Source organism: Etheostoma cragini, chromosome 21 (assembly GCF_013103735.1).
Source record: "Etheostoma cragini isolate CJK2018 chromosome 21, CSU_Ecrag_1.0, whole genome shotgun sequence".
Classification (NCBI taxonomy): Eukaryota; Metazoa; Chordata; class Actinopteri; order Perciformes; family Percidae; genus Etheostoma; species Etheostoma cragini.
This window is the reverse complement of record NC_048427.1, coordinates 5,142,869-5,160,014: the sequence shown is the minus strand read 5'-3', so window position 1 is coordinate 5,160,014 and position 17,146 is coordinate 5,142,869. Positions and strand designations below refer to the sequence as shown.

The 17,146-nt window shown below is 37.7% G+C and overlaps 2 protein-coding genes across 3 annotated transcripts in view; both read right to left on the bottom strand.

The window, feature by feature from the left end:
* cyth1b (cytohesin 1b) overlaps positions 1-2,644 on the bottom strand; it is a 14,624-nt gene extending 11,980 nt beyond the window's left edge. Inside the window, exon 1 of one of the 2 annotated variants that reach the window (XM_034859466.1) lies at positions 2,557-2,644. In XM_034859466.1, coding sequence (XP_034715357.1) covers positions 2,557-2,644 — 88 coding nt within the window. Of the gene's footprint in view, positions 1-138; positions 167-2,556 lie in introns of those variants that run through there. The other variant, XM_034859468.1, reaches the window with a different exon arrangement.
* Positions 2,645-9,815: 7,171 nt separating this feature from the next.
* Positions 9,816-17,146, bottom strand: part of timp2a (TIMP metallopeptidase inhibitor 2a) — a 10,777-nt gene continuing 3,446 nt past the window's right edge. Inside the window, exons 2-5 of the mRNA XM_034859498.1 lie at positions 15,050-15,150; positions 14,807-14,915; positions 12,544-12,668; positions 9,816-11,899 (exon numbers count right to left, since the gene is read on the bottom strand). Of these exons, the coding sequence (XP_034715389.1) occupies positions 11,702-11,899; positions 12,544-12,668; positions 14,807-14,915; positions 15,050-15,150 (533 nt within the window). The 3' untranslated portion in view covers positions 9,816-11,701. The remainder of the gene's footprint in view (positions 11,900-12,543; positions 12,669-14,806; positions 14,916-15,049; positions 15,151-17,146) is intronic.

Sequence of the window (17,146 nt, the reverse complement as noted above, 5' to 3'; positions counted from 1 at the left end):
CGTAACTACGACAACAACAGACGCTTTATGCTGACGGTCGCCAGTTAACATGGACTCTCGTTAAACCGGAACACCGGTTTACGTTAGCCCCTAGGTTAGCTAGCTCACATTAACTAAAGCGGGGTAAGGCCAACTTACCAACTCCGTCTTCCGACTTTAATACCATGTTTGTGCTGTAGGTCTACGCTGGCTTAGAAAACTGCGTTAAATATGTCAATTTAAAGTAACTTTAAAGATCGAAAGGTGAAGCTATGTATTTCCTCCAAGTTACCGTTAGACTTGCAGTTAATGACAACTGTCTGGTGCAGAGAGACAGCCGGTGTTGGGGCAGGATGACGTATGCGTGGCTTCAACGGCAGCAGCCAATCAGAGAGCGGATAAGAACAAACAAACATCTATCTATCTATCTATACAGCTATCTATCTATTTATCTATCCATCTGTCTATCCATCTATCTGTCAAAAGACATTTGTAGGTTTGAATTCTGAAAGACAATCAATTTTTACTTACTAAGTCAAGATGATAAAATACAAATTGTGACTTTTGAAGTTAAGTTTATGACATTTTAAGTCATAATTGTGACATATTAAAAAAATTGAACTGACTTGAATCAGTAACTTACTGTTCTTTTGACTCTAAGTTATTGTAGAGTGGAAGCCTGTATTGTTTGTTTTTCCTATTTTTTTTTTTTTTATTTCACCTATTTATATTCTGTGGTGGAAGCTTATGTGTGTAGAGAGAAAAAGAGAAATGAAAAAACGAATGTGTTTGCATGCTAACGTCTATGTGTATTTATAGATGTGTGTTAATATTGTGTATCTCTGGTAGCAGCAGCATGGTCACAACATCAATTGTGTATGTCTTTTTGCCGAGAGACACTGTATGTGTAAATGTTCCACTTCATTCAATTTTATCACTCCACCCTGTTGTGTACAAGGTGAGGAAGTGCATTTATGCAAGCAGGAAGAGGATCCACGAATCAACAAGTCAAAAGCAAAAAAATAGATAAATAAAATAATATCCACCCACCTGCTGAAGAAAAGAGAATTATTTATATAAATGGGTGTGAAGACAGTGGGTGAAGGAAGCGGGACTGATATCAGAGGATGGGTGCACGGCTTGTGTGTGAGGAAAGAGGAAGGGAGAAGAGAGAATGTAGGAAAGGATAGAGGAACGATTTGCAGCTGTGCGCTTGAATCAGTGCTTTATTCAGAGTTTGGACACACCAAAAACAGGATATGCTGAGGCGGGGCGGGGAAGAACTGCTGCAATTTAACAGTTTAAAGGGTCAGCTCATGGAAAGATAATTTGAGGTGGAGTCAAATATCTCTTAAACAGATTCTGCTTCCCAAAATTTTGGATAAGTTAAACCAAAACTATCAGCATGACTAGAGATGAGTGAGAAAATGAACGTTTTATAGTAAATGTAAAAGATATGAATCATTTTGTGTTTCTTTTCTTTCTGAATGTTTCTGGGGAAGTCTTTTACATATGGCATGTGTTTTTGACTATGATTGTATGGGTCTGAAGAAAGAAAACATCAAAGAAAGAACAAAAAAAACAGAAGAAAAAAATAATTTAAAAATGATAATGGGGGATAGTATGTAGAATATACAGGTCATAAAAAAGTAAGACAGTTGTTAAAATACAAGTAGGCATATATACTAATAATAATAATAGTGATGATGATAGAGAATAATAAAACATAATTCCTCAATGTACCAATTCATTCTATATTTAACCATCATTATAATCACCACCATACAACAGCTATCACACATTAAAAAGATAAAAGAAAGAAAATAAAAAATACCTAGTAATAGATAATTGTTAAAAGAAGCTATAGCTTGTTGAGTAAATCTGCCTCCCAGTTAAAGGGTTTATTTGTGAAATTAACACTGTTTCAGAGTTTCTTGATGATGAGAAAGATGAAGATGGGAAAATTAAAAAGAAGAAAGCAGATGAAATGACAACAAAAGAAAAGGGCAAGTCCAGAAACAAAGCTCACAAAAGCTGTACAGTGAGTGGAAATAACCTGCTTCAGCCCCATGCTGCTTTCATTGCGTAAGAATGACTTTCAAATGAACACATTGATACAGTGTGAAAGCACCTGAACAGAGGGAGATCAGTGGGCAGCGATTGAGATTATGTCACTCGAGCACCCACTGTAGAGGAGGATCCTGGACCAGAGGAGGATGTCTGTGCGTCATGTTGTCAAATCAACCCACAAACACACACACACACAAACACACGCACACAACAGAACATCACCACGGCAACTGAACACTGATGGCATTTTGTTCCAGTCTTGCTCCACATGTTTGTCATTTGTTTCTAGGCTATCAACGGTCGCACAAAACCTACAAAAGACAAGTAATAAGGATGTCCACTGATTCACAAAGCACTTTTAAACTCGTGAAAAATGAGAAAAGAGAAAGCAACTCAAACTGAAGGTTTACTCATCAAGGCACACGCACGTTTTTCACACAAAAACTGAACAACACATTTCTATTTTCTAAGATAACAGAAACAAGGTTTTATTTTTGCAACACTCACCTGTGGCTGTAGCAGGTGCCCCTGGACGCACCGTAGCACAGAGAAATGCCTGAAAACTGGAGGCACACAGCTCACTTACAGTCCCCATGACAACACAGTGAGTAATTAGGAGTTTGGGACAAAACTGCGTTCGAGGCTAACGGTATCCTCTCAGCATCTCTGTGCAGGCAACTCCCCTCTTAAGCCGGCTTCATGCTCGACTAAAATGCTCAAGCTGGCCTTGGCAGGAAGCTAAGCTTCTTTAAAAAGCTGGGCTTTTGGTGTTTTCCCTCCCGACTGCCACCAGACTCTGACAGACTCTCGGAAAAAAACACTCTCCACTCTCACTTTCTCTCCTCCCTCTTCCCTCGTGTTCATGCACTTGACCTCACTCCTGAATTCCGCCTCACACACAACACACTTTTACCACACACAAAAACCTGTCAACCTTATAATACATGTTATATATAATACATCCTTCACATGAAAATGAGACATATACTGTATTTATAGACAGCCACCCACTGCTTTGGTTGACTTTGCTTGTGTCACTTTGAACAGTTGTTAATGTATTCCTGGGAGTGATGACAAATGGAATGGACACACACAATCCTCCTGTCTCCTCCCCCCCCCCCAAAAAAAAAAAACACACACACACACAAAAGAGGACCTATTAGTTTAATCAGAGCTGAGCTAACACACATGTACATATCTCATGTTATGTTGCATATCAGTGGTGAAAGATATATTAATACCTTGTAATTGAGTATAGTAAGTATATAAAAAGTACTTTCATGTGAAAATGTTTCATGCTCTTGTTTCTTTGGAGGTTTAAGGTTATCTGTTTTGGCTGCTAAATGGATTTCACGTGGCAGTGGCACGCAGTAGTCATACTTGTAGAGTTTTGGCAGAAGTGACAGTATTAGTTGTTGTATGTGAAAAAAAACAAAGTTAAAACGGTCTAAGCAGAAGCGGTAAATGTAGACTTCATTGTAGTGGAAGAGGTAGCAACTATTAATCAAAACCTGATTGATCATTTAGCTGATTAAGTATCAGCACACATGTGGTTATAGCAGCATTAATACAAATGTAACTATTTATGTACTAGTATTAGTAGAAGTAGTAGTATCACTACAACTGATTAGAATGACTTCATTAAAGGATTAAAATGTTCCTATAATGCACATGTCTTATAATAATTCACTGTGACAATGTGTGCATTTTGTTACAGCAAGTGTTTCAGCTGCTGCTCTATGTTCCCCTACATACATGAACTCTGGCTATTTATATGCTGCATCTGCTGTTAAGGACCAGGGCCATTTCAGGTGTCAGTGTGATATCATTGCCGCTTCAGGCTGCCTTTGAATTTGATTTCGCACGTCTGATATACAATATCGTTCCTTATTATTCGATGTTCTCCATACTTTCACTTGCACTACATTTCCTATCCATCACTCCATGTATCTCATTCACTCATTAAATCTATTTGAGTCTTTGATTATCTCCTTTCCTCTCTGTAGAGCTGACCTCTTTCTGTTGACCTCACATTCCTGACAAACAGGAATATCATGTTCAACTTTGACATCTTTTTGTGGCTTCATAAGATTTAGGATTCACAAAATACAGTAAGTTTGTATGAATACATTTATTTATACAATTATTTCCTGAAACCAGATGTCCCCGGAGGCAGTTGGTACTGAAAAATAAAGAGGAGTAGGTGGTGCAATGTAAATTATCCTTTGTGTGATTTGCATATAAAATGAAAACAATGAGAGAGAAAAACTTTCCACAGTGTCCAAATGGATCATATATTCATAATATATATATATATTCATATATTCATGGATCATAATGGAAATATATTCACTTGGATTTAGTTTCTTGTGTTGGACTGCCTGCTCAGACCATGTGAACACAAAATCAACATCATCTTGTCTATCAGTGAAAATACACTGGAAGTCACTAAGAATCACATTACGGTGTCATTAACACTAAAAGGAGCCTTTTAATGTTGAATATACTGTTATTCCATGAGAAACTGATCATATTTTTAACATATGTAAAATATATAACTTGAATATGACTGGAATAAAAACTACAATACTTCCAACTGAATTGCAGTAAAAGGGTTAATGGAAATACTCAGTAAAACCATAAATATGAGTACTTGAGTGAATGTACCACTAAGTGAAAATAACAGCATTGGGTTGAAAGCCGCCAACAGTCACCTTCCTGTTGTTTGACTCACATGTAGGGTGATTAATGTTTTTGGCAAGTCAGAAAAAGCTTGAAATAAAATCACAACACAGAAATCTCAATACTTTCAGATGCTTGTTTACATTATTTTCATATTTTATGTCTCTGTGTCTTCTGAAGGAAAAATAAAATAGAGTCTCATACATCCGGTGTGCTCAACCTTATTTTTACTTCATTTTAGAAAAGCTCACTCCTAACTCAAATGCATCTGGTTGTCATGACAACTACAAAAAGTGTAAGAAAAAAAGAAAGTGTAATAACTATGGTGATAACCAAGAAACCTCATTAACCTTTTTCTTGCTCATTAAAAAGCTTGTGGGGCAGATTTTTGTTTGCGTCTTTTCTTTTTTCTCCCTTTAATAAAAATTATTGAAATAACATTTTTTGTATTTAACATCATATTTACTCCCCAAACTGAATAAATTATAATATATTTAAAGCAAACATGGTGTCACTGTTTGACCTGATAATGGGGCTAGATTAAATGTTAAGGGACCACAAAAGGCGGATACAAGTTATTCTGAGGAGAACAAAAATATCTGCATAAGGAAATCCATCTAATAGTTTTAGAAACAGTCACTGTCAGTTTAAGCTGCTAGCGTTAATAAAGGAAGGCGTGGGGGAGGTTGTTTGTCATAAAGTCTGTTGAGGGGAATTCAGAGTTAAAAGACAAGGTCAAAAACTAGTACGTAGACTCTAAAAGAATGCTAAACATGATCTGAATTTTATCAGGTGTAAGGTAGCAGATTAGCCTGAACTGCTGTCCACCTATTGACATTTTTCAGTGATTGAAAGACATTCAATTAGAATAGTTTGTGTGGGGGCGCAGCTTACTTTCACCTTGGACAATCTGCACATCTACAATATGTAGCATTTATTTAAGTATTTATGTTTAAGTAATTATTTAGTATTTTTTTAAATCCTACATACACAACAAAGGGAATTCTGACCGTCAGGTTTATGACCATTTGGGTCAATGTCATGATATTTTATAGATAATTTTGCTTTAAATATGTGAGATCTTAATATCTTTAATTGATGAACTCCAGAAGTGAGTGTTACAGGGAGCACAGTTCGGACACAGTGCTCATAGAAAGACCTGAATAAGTATCTAATGAAATGAGCCTATGGCAGATATAACATCCCAGACAATTAAACAAAAGCTGCAAAGCAATCTTTGAAATGGCAGTATGATAGACAGTAGACGAGATAAAAAAAAAGGATTGGAGGCATAGGACCTTGGAAAAGATGAAACCCTCATAGTACAGAGAGAGACATGTTTGGAGAATAATTCAGCTCCATTGCAACACATTAGAAGGAAGTACAACAAGATCTGACTTATGTCTTCTGGTGCAAATTATTCAGATGATGTGAGTGTGAATGATGTCACCTTGAACTATTATTGCATACAGACTCACATTATTAAAAGTATAACACAGTTTATCAGAAAACTTCAAACAATTTTTGGGAAGTTTGTTATGGATTCAGATTTGTAGCATCTCACAAGAATGTCTGTCTTCCTTATCTAATCCTCTGAAAGCCGGGTGGTATACTATAGATGAACTACATGTTATTTTAATGCCAGTAAAATATTTCCACACCCTCATTAGCAACATAGTCAAGAATATTCTTTTTGTGCTTTAAGTTGCTTCTCAGGCTTGTTATAAGTTAGTATGTGTGTATTTAAGTTACATAAATCAGAGTTGTAGAAGTAGACTTTTTTTTTTAAATGTATTTAAAAACTTTACTTTTGCAGAATTCTGATTGATGAAAAAGTAAATCAACAACTAAATGATGCTGTATTATTACATATGAAGATAAGACTGTATTGATCACTTGGTGAATTTACACACATGCTACCTGGCAGTAAATACGTTTACCAGTTGCAACATTATAGTGATGTACACATCCATGCATCAATGATTATTAATAAATTATATAATACAAAACTATTCTAAAATGGGTCATTTTGCATGAAGGGCACTTTAAGTATATTTTGATGCTAAATCTTTGTTACTTTAGTAAAGATGTTGAATGAAGAACTTAACCTGTGGCTTTGCTACTATTACTTTAAATATCGGAGTACTTCTTCCACTATTGTGTATTTGTGTGTGTCTCTTTAATGTGATGGTAGGCTGGTATTTTCCCCCTTGATTGTTACATGTTATATTCTTCACTACATATATTTTAATGCAAAACACACTGAGTGTACTTGTGACCCAATGAGACATATAAATCAGAGTAGAAGTACATTTGGCTTGTTGATGTCTGTGGTGAGGTGTGAAGAGGCTGCTGTGTCCTCTGGGGGCCACCGGGTGGCATCACAACTACAAGGGAGTCAGGACAGTGGTTGTGCTAAATGCAAGAAATATTTACTCCAGCTACCTGCAGCTTTGATAGACATAATTAAATCATTTTATTTTATCAGGTAAAGTCATTTGCATCCTTTACATGCATCTATTGCATAACTGTCAAATTATGTTTTGTTTTTACGTGGAGAAATGCTGATTAATGTCTTTACTCAAGGGAATATTTCCAATGTTTTATAAGATTGGGGCCTTTTGATAATGTATTAATCTAAAACGATGCATCATACTCCCTCACTGTCACTGTCCACCAGTGTTGGAAGAAGTATTCAGATACTTTCACACTGTAAAATACTCAAGTAAAAGTCTTGCATTCAAAATTTTACTTGATTAAAAGTATAAAAGCATTAGGGAAAAAGTACCTCATTATTGTAATGTTACCATGTCACATACTGTATCATCTGATTATTATTACCATAACATTACTGGTAATGTTGAAGCCGGTCAACGCATGGCTAATTTTAACTGCCATACTTTATACACATTTAACCCTTATCTATACCTTAGTAATAGTTTTACAAACTGATGACAGGTTTAATATTTATTTGAATCTGAAAGCAACGGTCTTATGTAGTATAATAATATACAATATCTATTCCCTTTTTTAATTTAGAAGTATGAAGCTGTTCAAGATGGAAAGTAAAGCAAAGTATCAAACCTAATGGAGTTTATTATTGAACATGGCAGGCTTGACATTGTCACAATTAAGGAATATATAAGTATATATATGGGAAAAAATGGAACTATCAATTATGTTTCTTTAGAGATTCATGAAAATGCCATTTTTCCAACAAGTTATCTTGATTTAAATGTGTAAAATAGTGACATTAATGTTACCTTATTCATGTGTTTCTGCCCAAAGCGCGACATAAAACTCTCTTCAGCTCATCATTTGATCCAATTGAAAGATACTACCAGATATAACAATGAGTAAAAAGTTAAATATTTATGAGTGGGAGCTGTGGGGAGTCAAAAGACTTCTTGTTGCCTTAGGCCAACAGTGTCAAGGTTTAAGTGTTTCTTTAATTCATAATTCATTTCCTCACATTTATTTATGTGTGTTTTCTAAGTATTACAATTACATTCTGTGTCCCTTCCTCTCTGTCCTCACTGTCTTGGGTAAGCGTGATTGCAAATCAGAGGTTGCATCAACAAATTACCGACTTTACCCAACTGGGTTTCAAACAAAAAAAGGGAAATCAAAAGCAACTGTTGATTTAAGAGAAGTGACCGAGGACAGTCATGTACACACCTCACATCAGTCCATTTTATCTAAATACACTTATACCTGAATTCACACTCTCGCTCAGACAAAATGACCTCTGAGTTCAGGAAGAAGTGAAATCCGCTCTGACACTGGATGATTATTACAATCCTGTTTGACATCGAGGAGAGAATGAACAGAGATGACAAAACTGCTTGGTCTGGGCTCTGCCTGCACATTTCTCAAATATTTTCCTAGTTGAGTCAATTAGCCTACCACATCTCTTCAAGAATATTGGCCTGCCCTTTTCCCAGCACATCCTCTCCACTATACATACACGTCCCTCACAGTGGGAAATAACAGCCGCCAAATCAAGGCCCGGTTTGACTGCTAAAAACAGCAACATTATACTGTAAATGCTTTGAGGTTAAATCTAGAATTTAAAAGCAACTCATTATAGAAACTAATTCAGAAGTTCTACAGATGAAACATTTTTAAATTAGACATTATGAAATATATAATCATGAATAAAATGACGTAACAGTGGTCATTTTTAGACAGTCTGTCCACCCTTTTGAAATATCTTAAATATTGGATGTATTGCTATGAAATAGGGTTCAGACATTCATGTTCCCCTCAAGATGAATTCTAATATCTTTGGTAATCTTTAACCTTTCCTCTAACGCTATCACCAGATACATTGACACAGCTGTGTTTAGGGCTAATTAACTAAGGTCAGCATGCTAACATGCTAAACAAGGTAAACATTATATACCTGCTAAACATCAACAACATGTTAGCCTTGTCTTTGTGAGTGTGTTATCATGTTGATTTAAGCATTTAGCTCAAAGCACCACCGGGCCAAAGAACGGCCTCACAAAGCAGACCGGTCTCATTAATTAATTTTACCAGTTCTTCCTTAAAAGTGTCTGTTTTCATTTCAACACACCATTGTCCAAGACTATTTTCTTTCATCATGTCCCGTTTGTCAATCGTGATAAACAGCATGGAGCCGGTGATGTGATTGGCTGTTCCACAAACAGTTCAGACCAAAGCTAAAGCCAATTACATAACTGTCTCTGCACTGTTTGCCTTGAATGACAAATGGACTTTTAATGATGAGTGTAATGGTAAGAAATAAAACGGTTACTAGAAAAGGTAGCTTTGCAAAATTAAAATTAAAAAACATTTTGAAACCAAACTGCTCAAATATCAAGACTACTCTGTTCAGTAATACTTTAGGGATGCCTAAATAAATACAATATGACAATATGAAACAACCCTTTGCTTTGTGCAAACATCAACAATTAGCATAAAGCAAAGGTTTGCTTCAAAAAGTATCACGGTGTTCATTTACTCATTTTTGAAAACTTTGGGCCTCCATACCTTTAGCCGGCATAACGTCACTGAAATTGCATCAGCAAAGGTCCAAAAAGACACAAAGGCAGTGTTTCTTTTTTTTCAAACGTGTTTTTTATTTGATAATACTGAATATTTTGTCCTTCGCTCGGACTTACACAAAGCATCAAACACATGCACAGTCCTCTATTCACACAAGGAACCCAATTCTCATTTCTCAACACCTCTCCAAAAAGGATTAAACTCTCTCACTCTCACGTTACTCCAGCGCAAGAGGACCTTCTCACCTCGACACTACAGCTAAAGACATTGTAGACAAAGAGCGAAAACACGCAAAAATCATGACAGGTATAATAATAACACTGAAAAAATACAAAGTAATGGGAAATGGAAAGAGTTTACTTTTAAATTATGCCTCTAATACTCCATCATATATATATTTTTTTGTTAATGTAGCTTGAGGTGTATAAAACAGCACTGTAAACTTCAATTAAGTAACTTGCTTTCTATGACAGCGATGATGCTTTCATTAATAACTGGAAGGAGCAGGAAAGACGAGTCAAAGCTAACATTGAGCATGTAAAGACCTAATTACTCATGAAATGAACCGTCTGCGAGAATATATTGGCAAATCCTGAAACTGCTGTTGGCATTTACAATCAACAGGTAATACAAAGACACTGAAATAACACCCGACAAAGCTCTTTTTGTTTTTGTCTTTCACACATAAAATCTGCAAAGAAATCCCTTATATCCCGACCTCTCACACGCTACTTTTTTTGTTTTTCTTCGATTGCAAGTAAGTTACTATTTTATCTGTTATGACAAAGATTGCGAGAATAAGTTTGTGAATATGGATCACCAAAAGCACTCAAAATTTGAGAAATATGCACCTGAGGTGGATCTGTCGGTCTCAGAGAACTATAATCACTGTCACATCAGAGTGTTCAGGCTCTTGTCATTACTGGAACTCATCCTCAAAAAGTGCAAATCTAGTTCTAAAGCAGTAAATAATAATCATCAAGTAACAACAAAAGTATATGCATAGGTACTGTACAGCTACATAGTGGGGATAACAAAGAGGGATGAAGACGAGATGAGAGACATTTTGGATATTTCTGATTGGACTGTGGGGCGGTGAGTTGGTGTTTTACCTCATGAGCAGGTTTAAATTTAGAGCGCTCTTCTTTACGCAGCATAGACTGGTCCAGTGAGGCTTGTGACGGCCACAGAAATCTCCACAAGAAAAGATTTTCCCCCTAATCCAACCAGGAAAGATCATGTTCTTTTTTTTAACAAAATAGCTACGCATGCAGCGGGCGTCTGACGTCACCAGTAGCCAAACGGCTCCCAGCAGAGAAGATGAGGGAAGCAGTTACGGATAGTGTTCGGAGAGAGCTTGACAATCATTTAAAAAAGGCAACTTGGAATTTGGCTTTGGAATAAAATGGAGAATGAGGTAATAAAAGTAGAAACACGATGGGTAACGAATGATCGTCTGTAGAACGGGATTGACTTGTGAAGTTGGAGAGCAGAGCGGTTAAAGCACTTTGCGGGGCAGGAAATGCTCTGTCTCACAGAGAATTTATATCCTCCTGACGCCAGCCTCAGGAGGAAGTAACATCATCACTTGACCAGTCTATGTCTCATGATGCTAGGTTTGTTTTTAGAGAGAACAACCTGAGTCTGAGAACAACCTCCAAGCCTCCTCAGTTAAATTTGAGCAATGCTGAGGTTTGAAGCGGCCTCGTGTTTCTTTGTCTAACTGAAATGCTAACGGACAACAAATACAAAGAGAAGCTGAAGGTTGTTTTCGGACCAGCAGGTAATTTTAGTCACATTAGCTTTGCCTTTAAAAAAAATTTAAAAAATTAAAAAATAAAATCACATTGCCTGATGTTGTTATCTTAAGTTTCAATGGAATCGTTTACATTAATTTTCCAGCCAGGCTGTGCAGTGGGCAGTCAGGCGAGCCACTTGATTAAGGGTCATCGGCGTCCAGGAACTCCTTCTTGGGCGACGCAATGCCGCGGTACCAGGAGCAGGAGCCGTCCGCCCTCTTGACGCAGGCGTAGTGGCTGGCCTGGCGTCCGTGAACCTGCTTCTCGATCATCATGTCCGTCCACAGACACTCCTCAGGAGCAGAGATCTCACAGGGCAGAGAGGGACAGCGCACAATCTGCAGAGACACACAGAACCATCTTCTTATACTGTGTGGACAAACTGCGGCGTCACGTAAAGACAAGTTATGATATTAGGTGAAACAATGATAACTTATAATACTGTTTTATTACAGTACATACAATATCATATTACTATTATATTTCTATATTAATATCCAGACAAACACTAAGCATCAATACTTTATATACACTATACATTTATATTATTTGCCATTTACATAAAATAGACTTGCTGACTCTGCGTTTATTAATCACATCACTGTCACTTTTGCCTACCAATTTTGTCTTTGATTACTCTTGTATTTGTTATTTTTTACTATCTACTTATTTACAAATTTCTCTTCTTGGGATCAGATTTTTTCTTAAACTTATCTGAATATATATTACCAGTTTTGGTAAAAATATCAAAAAAACATACTGATTAACATATAGAGTATATACAGCATATACATTATATAACATTATATTTTGTTTATTCAATTCCTACAAAAACAGAAAACAAGAAGAAGAAAAAAAAACGCAAATCCTCTCATTTAAGAAGCTGAAACCAAAAACTAATTGGCTTATCAAACTGCATTTTCTGTCAACTAATTCATATCAGATAAGCCATGCATACACAGACAGTCCTTTACTCCCTTACCTTGCATTCACAGCCCATCTCGTAGCGTTGACTAAGGCCCTTCTTCTGGGTGTTGCTCAAGGAGTCCCAGGGCATGATGTAATCACACAGGGTCACATGCATGCGCCCGTCGGCCTCGGCCTTGCCTGCAAAAGAACGAGACAGCGATAAAAGCTTCACGAGCTTTCATCAATATAAATCCTCATATTAGACTATTTATTACAAAAGGTCAAACTATGAGCGTCATACAACAGATTCACAGGTAAAACTGATCAAATCGATTACTTTTCAAACGGGTGCCTGCAGGCATCAACACAGACCACGTGTCCTCTGTGTGAAAAAGCTGGTGCTTATGTTTCATGCATGAGTGGCACCAGTCAAAACAAGGAGATATTTCAACTTGAGTTTACAGATCTGCTCAGGTCACGTCCACCTCACTTTACCGTTATCGGTCTTTCAGAGCAACTCTCAACATGTTGAAGTCTTTATAGCATGTCCTCGGAGACGGGACTGACTCACGTTTCACTGGAACTTTCCCAAAGGTTAACCCTTTAAACTAAAGAAAGGATGAATGGTTTTAAAAGATGCTCCGGTCTGCAGAAAGTTAACTGCCTTTCCCACTGCTCAAGTCCTGCAGTCTGAGGGAGAGGAAACGCTGGCTTCAGCAGTTCCTCCTCGTACAACTCTCTGTAATTAGGGCCGAGTGTTTGCGGGTGCATCTCTGTCTGCGATGGGGAAACCAGAGCATGAATTACATCATGATCCTTTATGTCTCCTCTACTCACTGCACTATGTCTCATTCTGCTGCTTTAAGTCACAATAAAACCAGATTTAGCATACAAAACATGAAGTATGGTTTGACATTTTGGGAAATATGCTTATTCACTCTCAGGTGGAGAGTTAAATAAAAGACTGATACCACTCTCATCTCTATGTTGAACAGAAGTCTCCAGCATGTCCAGCGAACAAAACCGAGGTGTTTGGTTTTAAACAAGTTAAAGAAACACAATACAATGTGTTAATAAGTGTGCTTTAAAAGTGATGGTAGGTGGATTTTGTTGCCTTTGGACAGAGTCATGTTAGCATTTTTGTTCTTCCTGTTATCAGTCTTTATGCTAAGCTAAGCTAACATCTCCTGGTTGCAACTTCATATTTAGCAAACAGACATGACAGTGGAAGCAAACTACTCATCCCACTCTCTGCAAAAAAGTGAAGTCTTGCTTTTGCTTTAATGTCGCAAAATCTAAACATTTTCTTGCAGCCTTATCTGTGATAGGAGATTTGAATCCAAGGACATGGACAGTCACTGAGTCACAGTATATCCAGCTCCCATCAGCCTGGTATCTTTTTTCTTTTATCATTTTATTTTCGTCTCATGGTCATCATCACCTTGAGCAGGGTGAACGAGATATATACAGTATGTACATTTACAACTCTCAGGAGCTCAAGCTGTAGCACGCCAGACAAAGTCACTCCCAGTCTCCACAGGGTTTAGTCTGCAGTGTATCATTAGTCATAATAACATAAACAGTTCCTCCTCCAACACACAAAAAGGCCAGCTAGTCTTTATCCAATCTCATGTTTGTCTGCCTGGATGTTTCCACTTGGAGGTTGATATCTGATTATCTGTCTGTTTTGTCTTTTTATTCTTTCGCTGTTTGTTTGTACATTTACATCTTAGTATTACAATTTTATTTATTTATTATATAATAATATTTGCCCATTAGAAGTTACCAGGAATCAAAGTTTATCTTTTTATATTTCAACAATAAAATAGTATTTACAAAGATATAAAACAGAGAAAGATTGGAGCAAATAAACTTATATTTGGTATTTTTCTGGATAAATTACTATCTAGTGTTAAAATGTAATGGCAATCTGCCAAAGAAGTAATGGACTAAATGTCCCTAAACATAGTGTATGCCTAAAGTAACTGTTCAACATTTTGGAAAAATACGGTCGTTCACCATCTTGCCAGAAGTTAGATGAAAAGATCGATGTTGGTCTCACTGTAGGCTGAGAATGGAGCTAAAACCAGGAGACGGTTAGCTTGGCTTAGCACGAAGACTGTAAACAGGGGGAAACAGCTAACGGAGGTAGCGGAATCTGCCTAGCAGCACCTCTACAGCTCACTAATTAACATGCTATTTTTTGTGGATTTAATCCCTCCAAAAAGTGAAGAGTAACAATGTCAAGTTGAGAAATATTTCCACAACATGTCATTTTTACGTTTCTGTTTTGTGTGTGGGTTGGAGAAATAAACAAAGCAGACATAAAATCTCACCTGAGATCAAGTACTCCTTCTTGCCGTTGACATCAAGGGTAACGCCACAGACAGCGGACACAGGAGCCGTGAAGACAGCCTCAATGTCCTGGTTAGGGCCCTTGAACATCTGGAACAAAAACCACAGCGAGCAGGTCAAAAGGTCAGACTGAAAGACTCAAAGTCTGAGCATCATAATAGTGGGAGGCATCTGGTGGATATTCTATCAAGTTAAGGATTCAAATTTGATCAGTGATTTCTTACCTTGATCTGTTTGACCTCATACTGGATCCTCTTGATGGGATTCCCATAGACATCATTCCCAGAATGCACCTCTCTCTCTCCCACCACCTTCGCTCGAATGACTGTTGAGGAGACAGAGGACCACAGCGATACATGATCCCATCATCAAAAGACAGAAAGTACCTGGCAGAGGGCTTTGCCCATCCATCCTATCCGGACGTCATTTACTGTGCAGCCTAAAACCTGTGGTATGGTGCCCAGGCTTTATCAGTTCTTGGTGATATCTGGCCACACTGCCCTTCTTATTGAGAGGATCTGGTTCCGCGATTTCCCAGGCCTAAGTATTGAACTCGACTGGTTTGATGTATGGTCTAACAGATATATCACGCAATCCAGAGCATCAGCTGATTAACTACAATTTCAAGATTCTTCATATGTTCTCTCCGGTTTGTCAGTTCTGGAATAATATTGCAACCAAAATCTCCACTTCGATTAAGTTTACTGTGCCTGTTACTGTCAATTTTTTGATGTGAATGATTTGTCAGCCCTTCAGCTCTCTAAAGCTCAAAAACGTGCTGACTTTTCTGGTCTTACAGCTGCTAAAAGAATGATTGCAACCTGTTGGAACCTCACGACTTGTCCGCTCATACATTGATCCGTTCTTTTTTGGATGTCACTCTCTGCGGCTCGTGTGGGTGGAGCCCCGGGGAAGACTTTGGACACTTGGGACAGCATTGCAAAGTCCTTAAAGTCAATGCTGTAGCCTTTTCTTTTGTTTGCGTGTGTGATTGGTCCCTTTCTTGTGTCTGTCTGTGTGTCTGATTCTGTATGCGTTGTTTTGTCTCCCTTTCTCCCGTTTTTCCTCTGTGTTTTTGTAGACCTAGGACATGTCCCTATGTCCCATTGTGTTGTTTGTAACTCTTTGGGAATATTATGTTTTTGGATATTATCTTTTAAGATTATAAAAAAAAAAAAAAATGATGACAAAACCTTTGTCAATATAAAAAATAAAATAAAAAATAAAAATAAAAAAGGATGCAAAAAGATGCTCCACACAACCAGATAATGGAACAAGGTGTTCACAATGAGTTTTTTCCAGATAAATCAATTAATTGTTTTGGTCTACAACATATTAGATATTATTAAAAAATGCCCACCACAATTTCAAAAATCCCAAGGTGACCTTACAATTATAAAAAGCAGCAAGTTCTCACATTGGAGAATCTGACAGCAGAGAAAATTTGGCATTTTTGAAATAACAGACACAACCTCGAGAGCTGCCTGAAGTCTCAAGTCAATGAAAACACAACAAGGGTTCTCATTTGGTCCCAAACTGCATGAGGCCCAGACACATAAACTGACTTGGCCTGCAGCACAAAGCTTCCTGCTTCCAAACATGAACAGGAAACCGTCAAAAGAGCAGAATTAATAAATACAACTGGAAAGCTAATATGCAGAGAGAGAGAGAGAGAGAGAGAGAGAGAGAGAGAGAGAGAGAGCCAAAGGCATGTTTCTCGACGTGTGTGTGTGTGTGTGTGTGTGTGTGTGTTTTTAATGGCCTTACTGACTACATCAAGCTTCAGCTATGCTTCGGGCATTTATTCAAAATGGAAAATATGAGCATTAGAAAGAGAGCGAGAGAGAGAAAGAGAAAGAGAGAGAGAAAAGAACAAAAACATAAAATAAACACACACACACACACACACAGACACACACACACCTGGCTGGCACTCCCTCCCGCATTCCTCTCAGTTTTTCCGCTCTCATTTCCTGACCTCATTCTGAGCCACAAACTAATGAGCAAAGAAATCAGCAGCAGGACCCAATACTGAGGGGAAGTTACCCTGTTGTTCACAATGCATTGCTATTATGGGAGCTTATCTGTCTACCTTGGTGTTGCAGACATGTTTACTTCTCAGTATCCCCCCCTGCAATAAAGCCAGACAGATCATCCTGTGCAGTCTAAACAGTGTGTTGCAGAGGCAGCAGACTACACAGCGTGATGCCTAAATAGCACGACTACCAAGCTTCACCGCAGATTGATCCTAAAGTCATCTGATCATCAGCAGTCAATCAGCAGCCAGGAGCCCCGCCTCCATAGACCACCAACTGACCCAC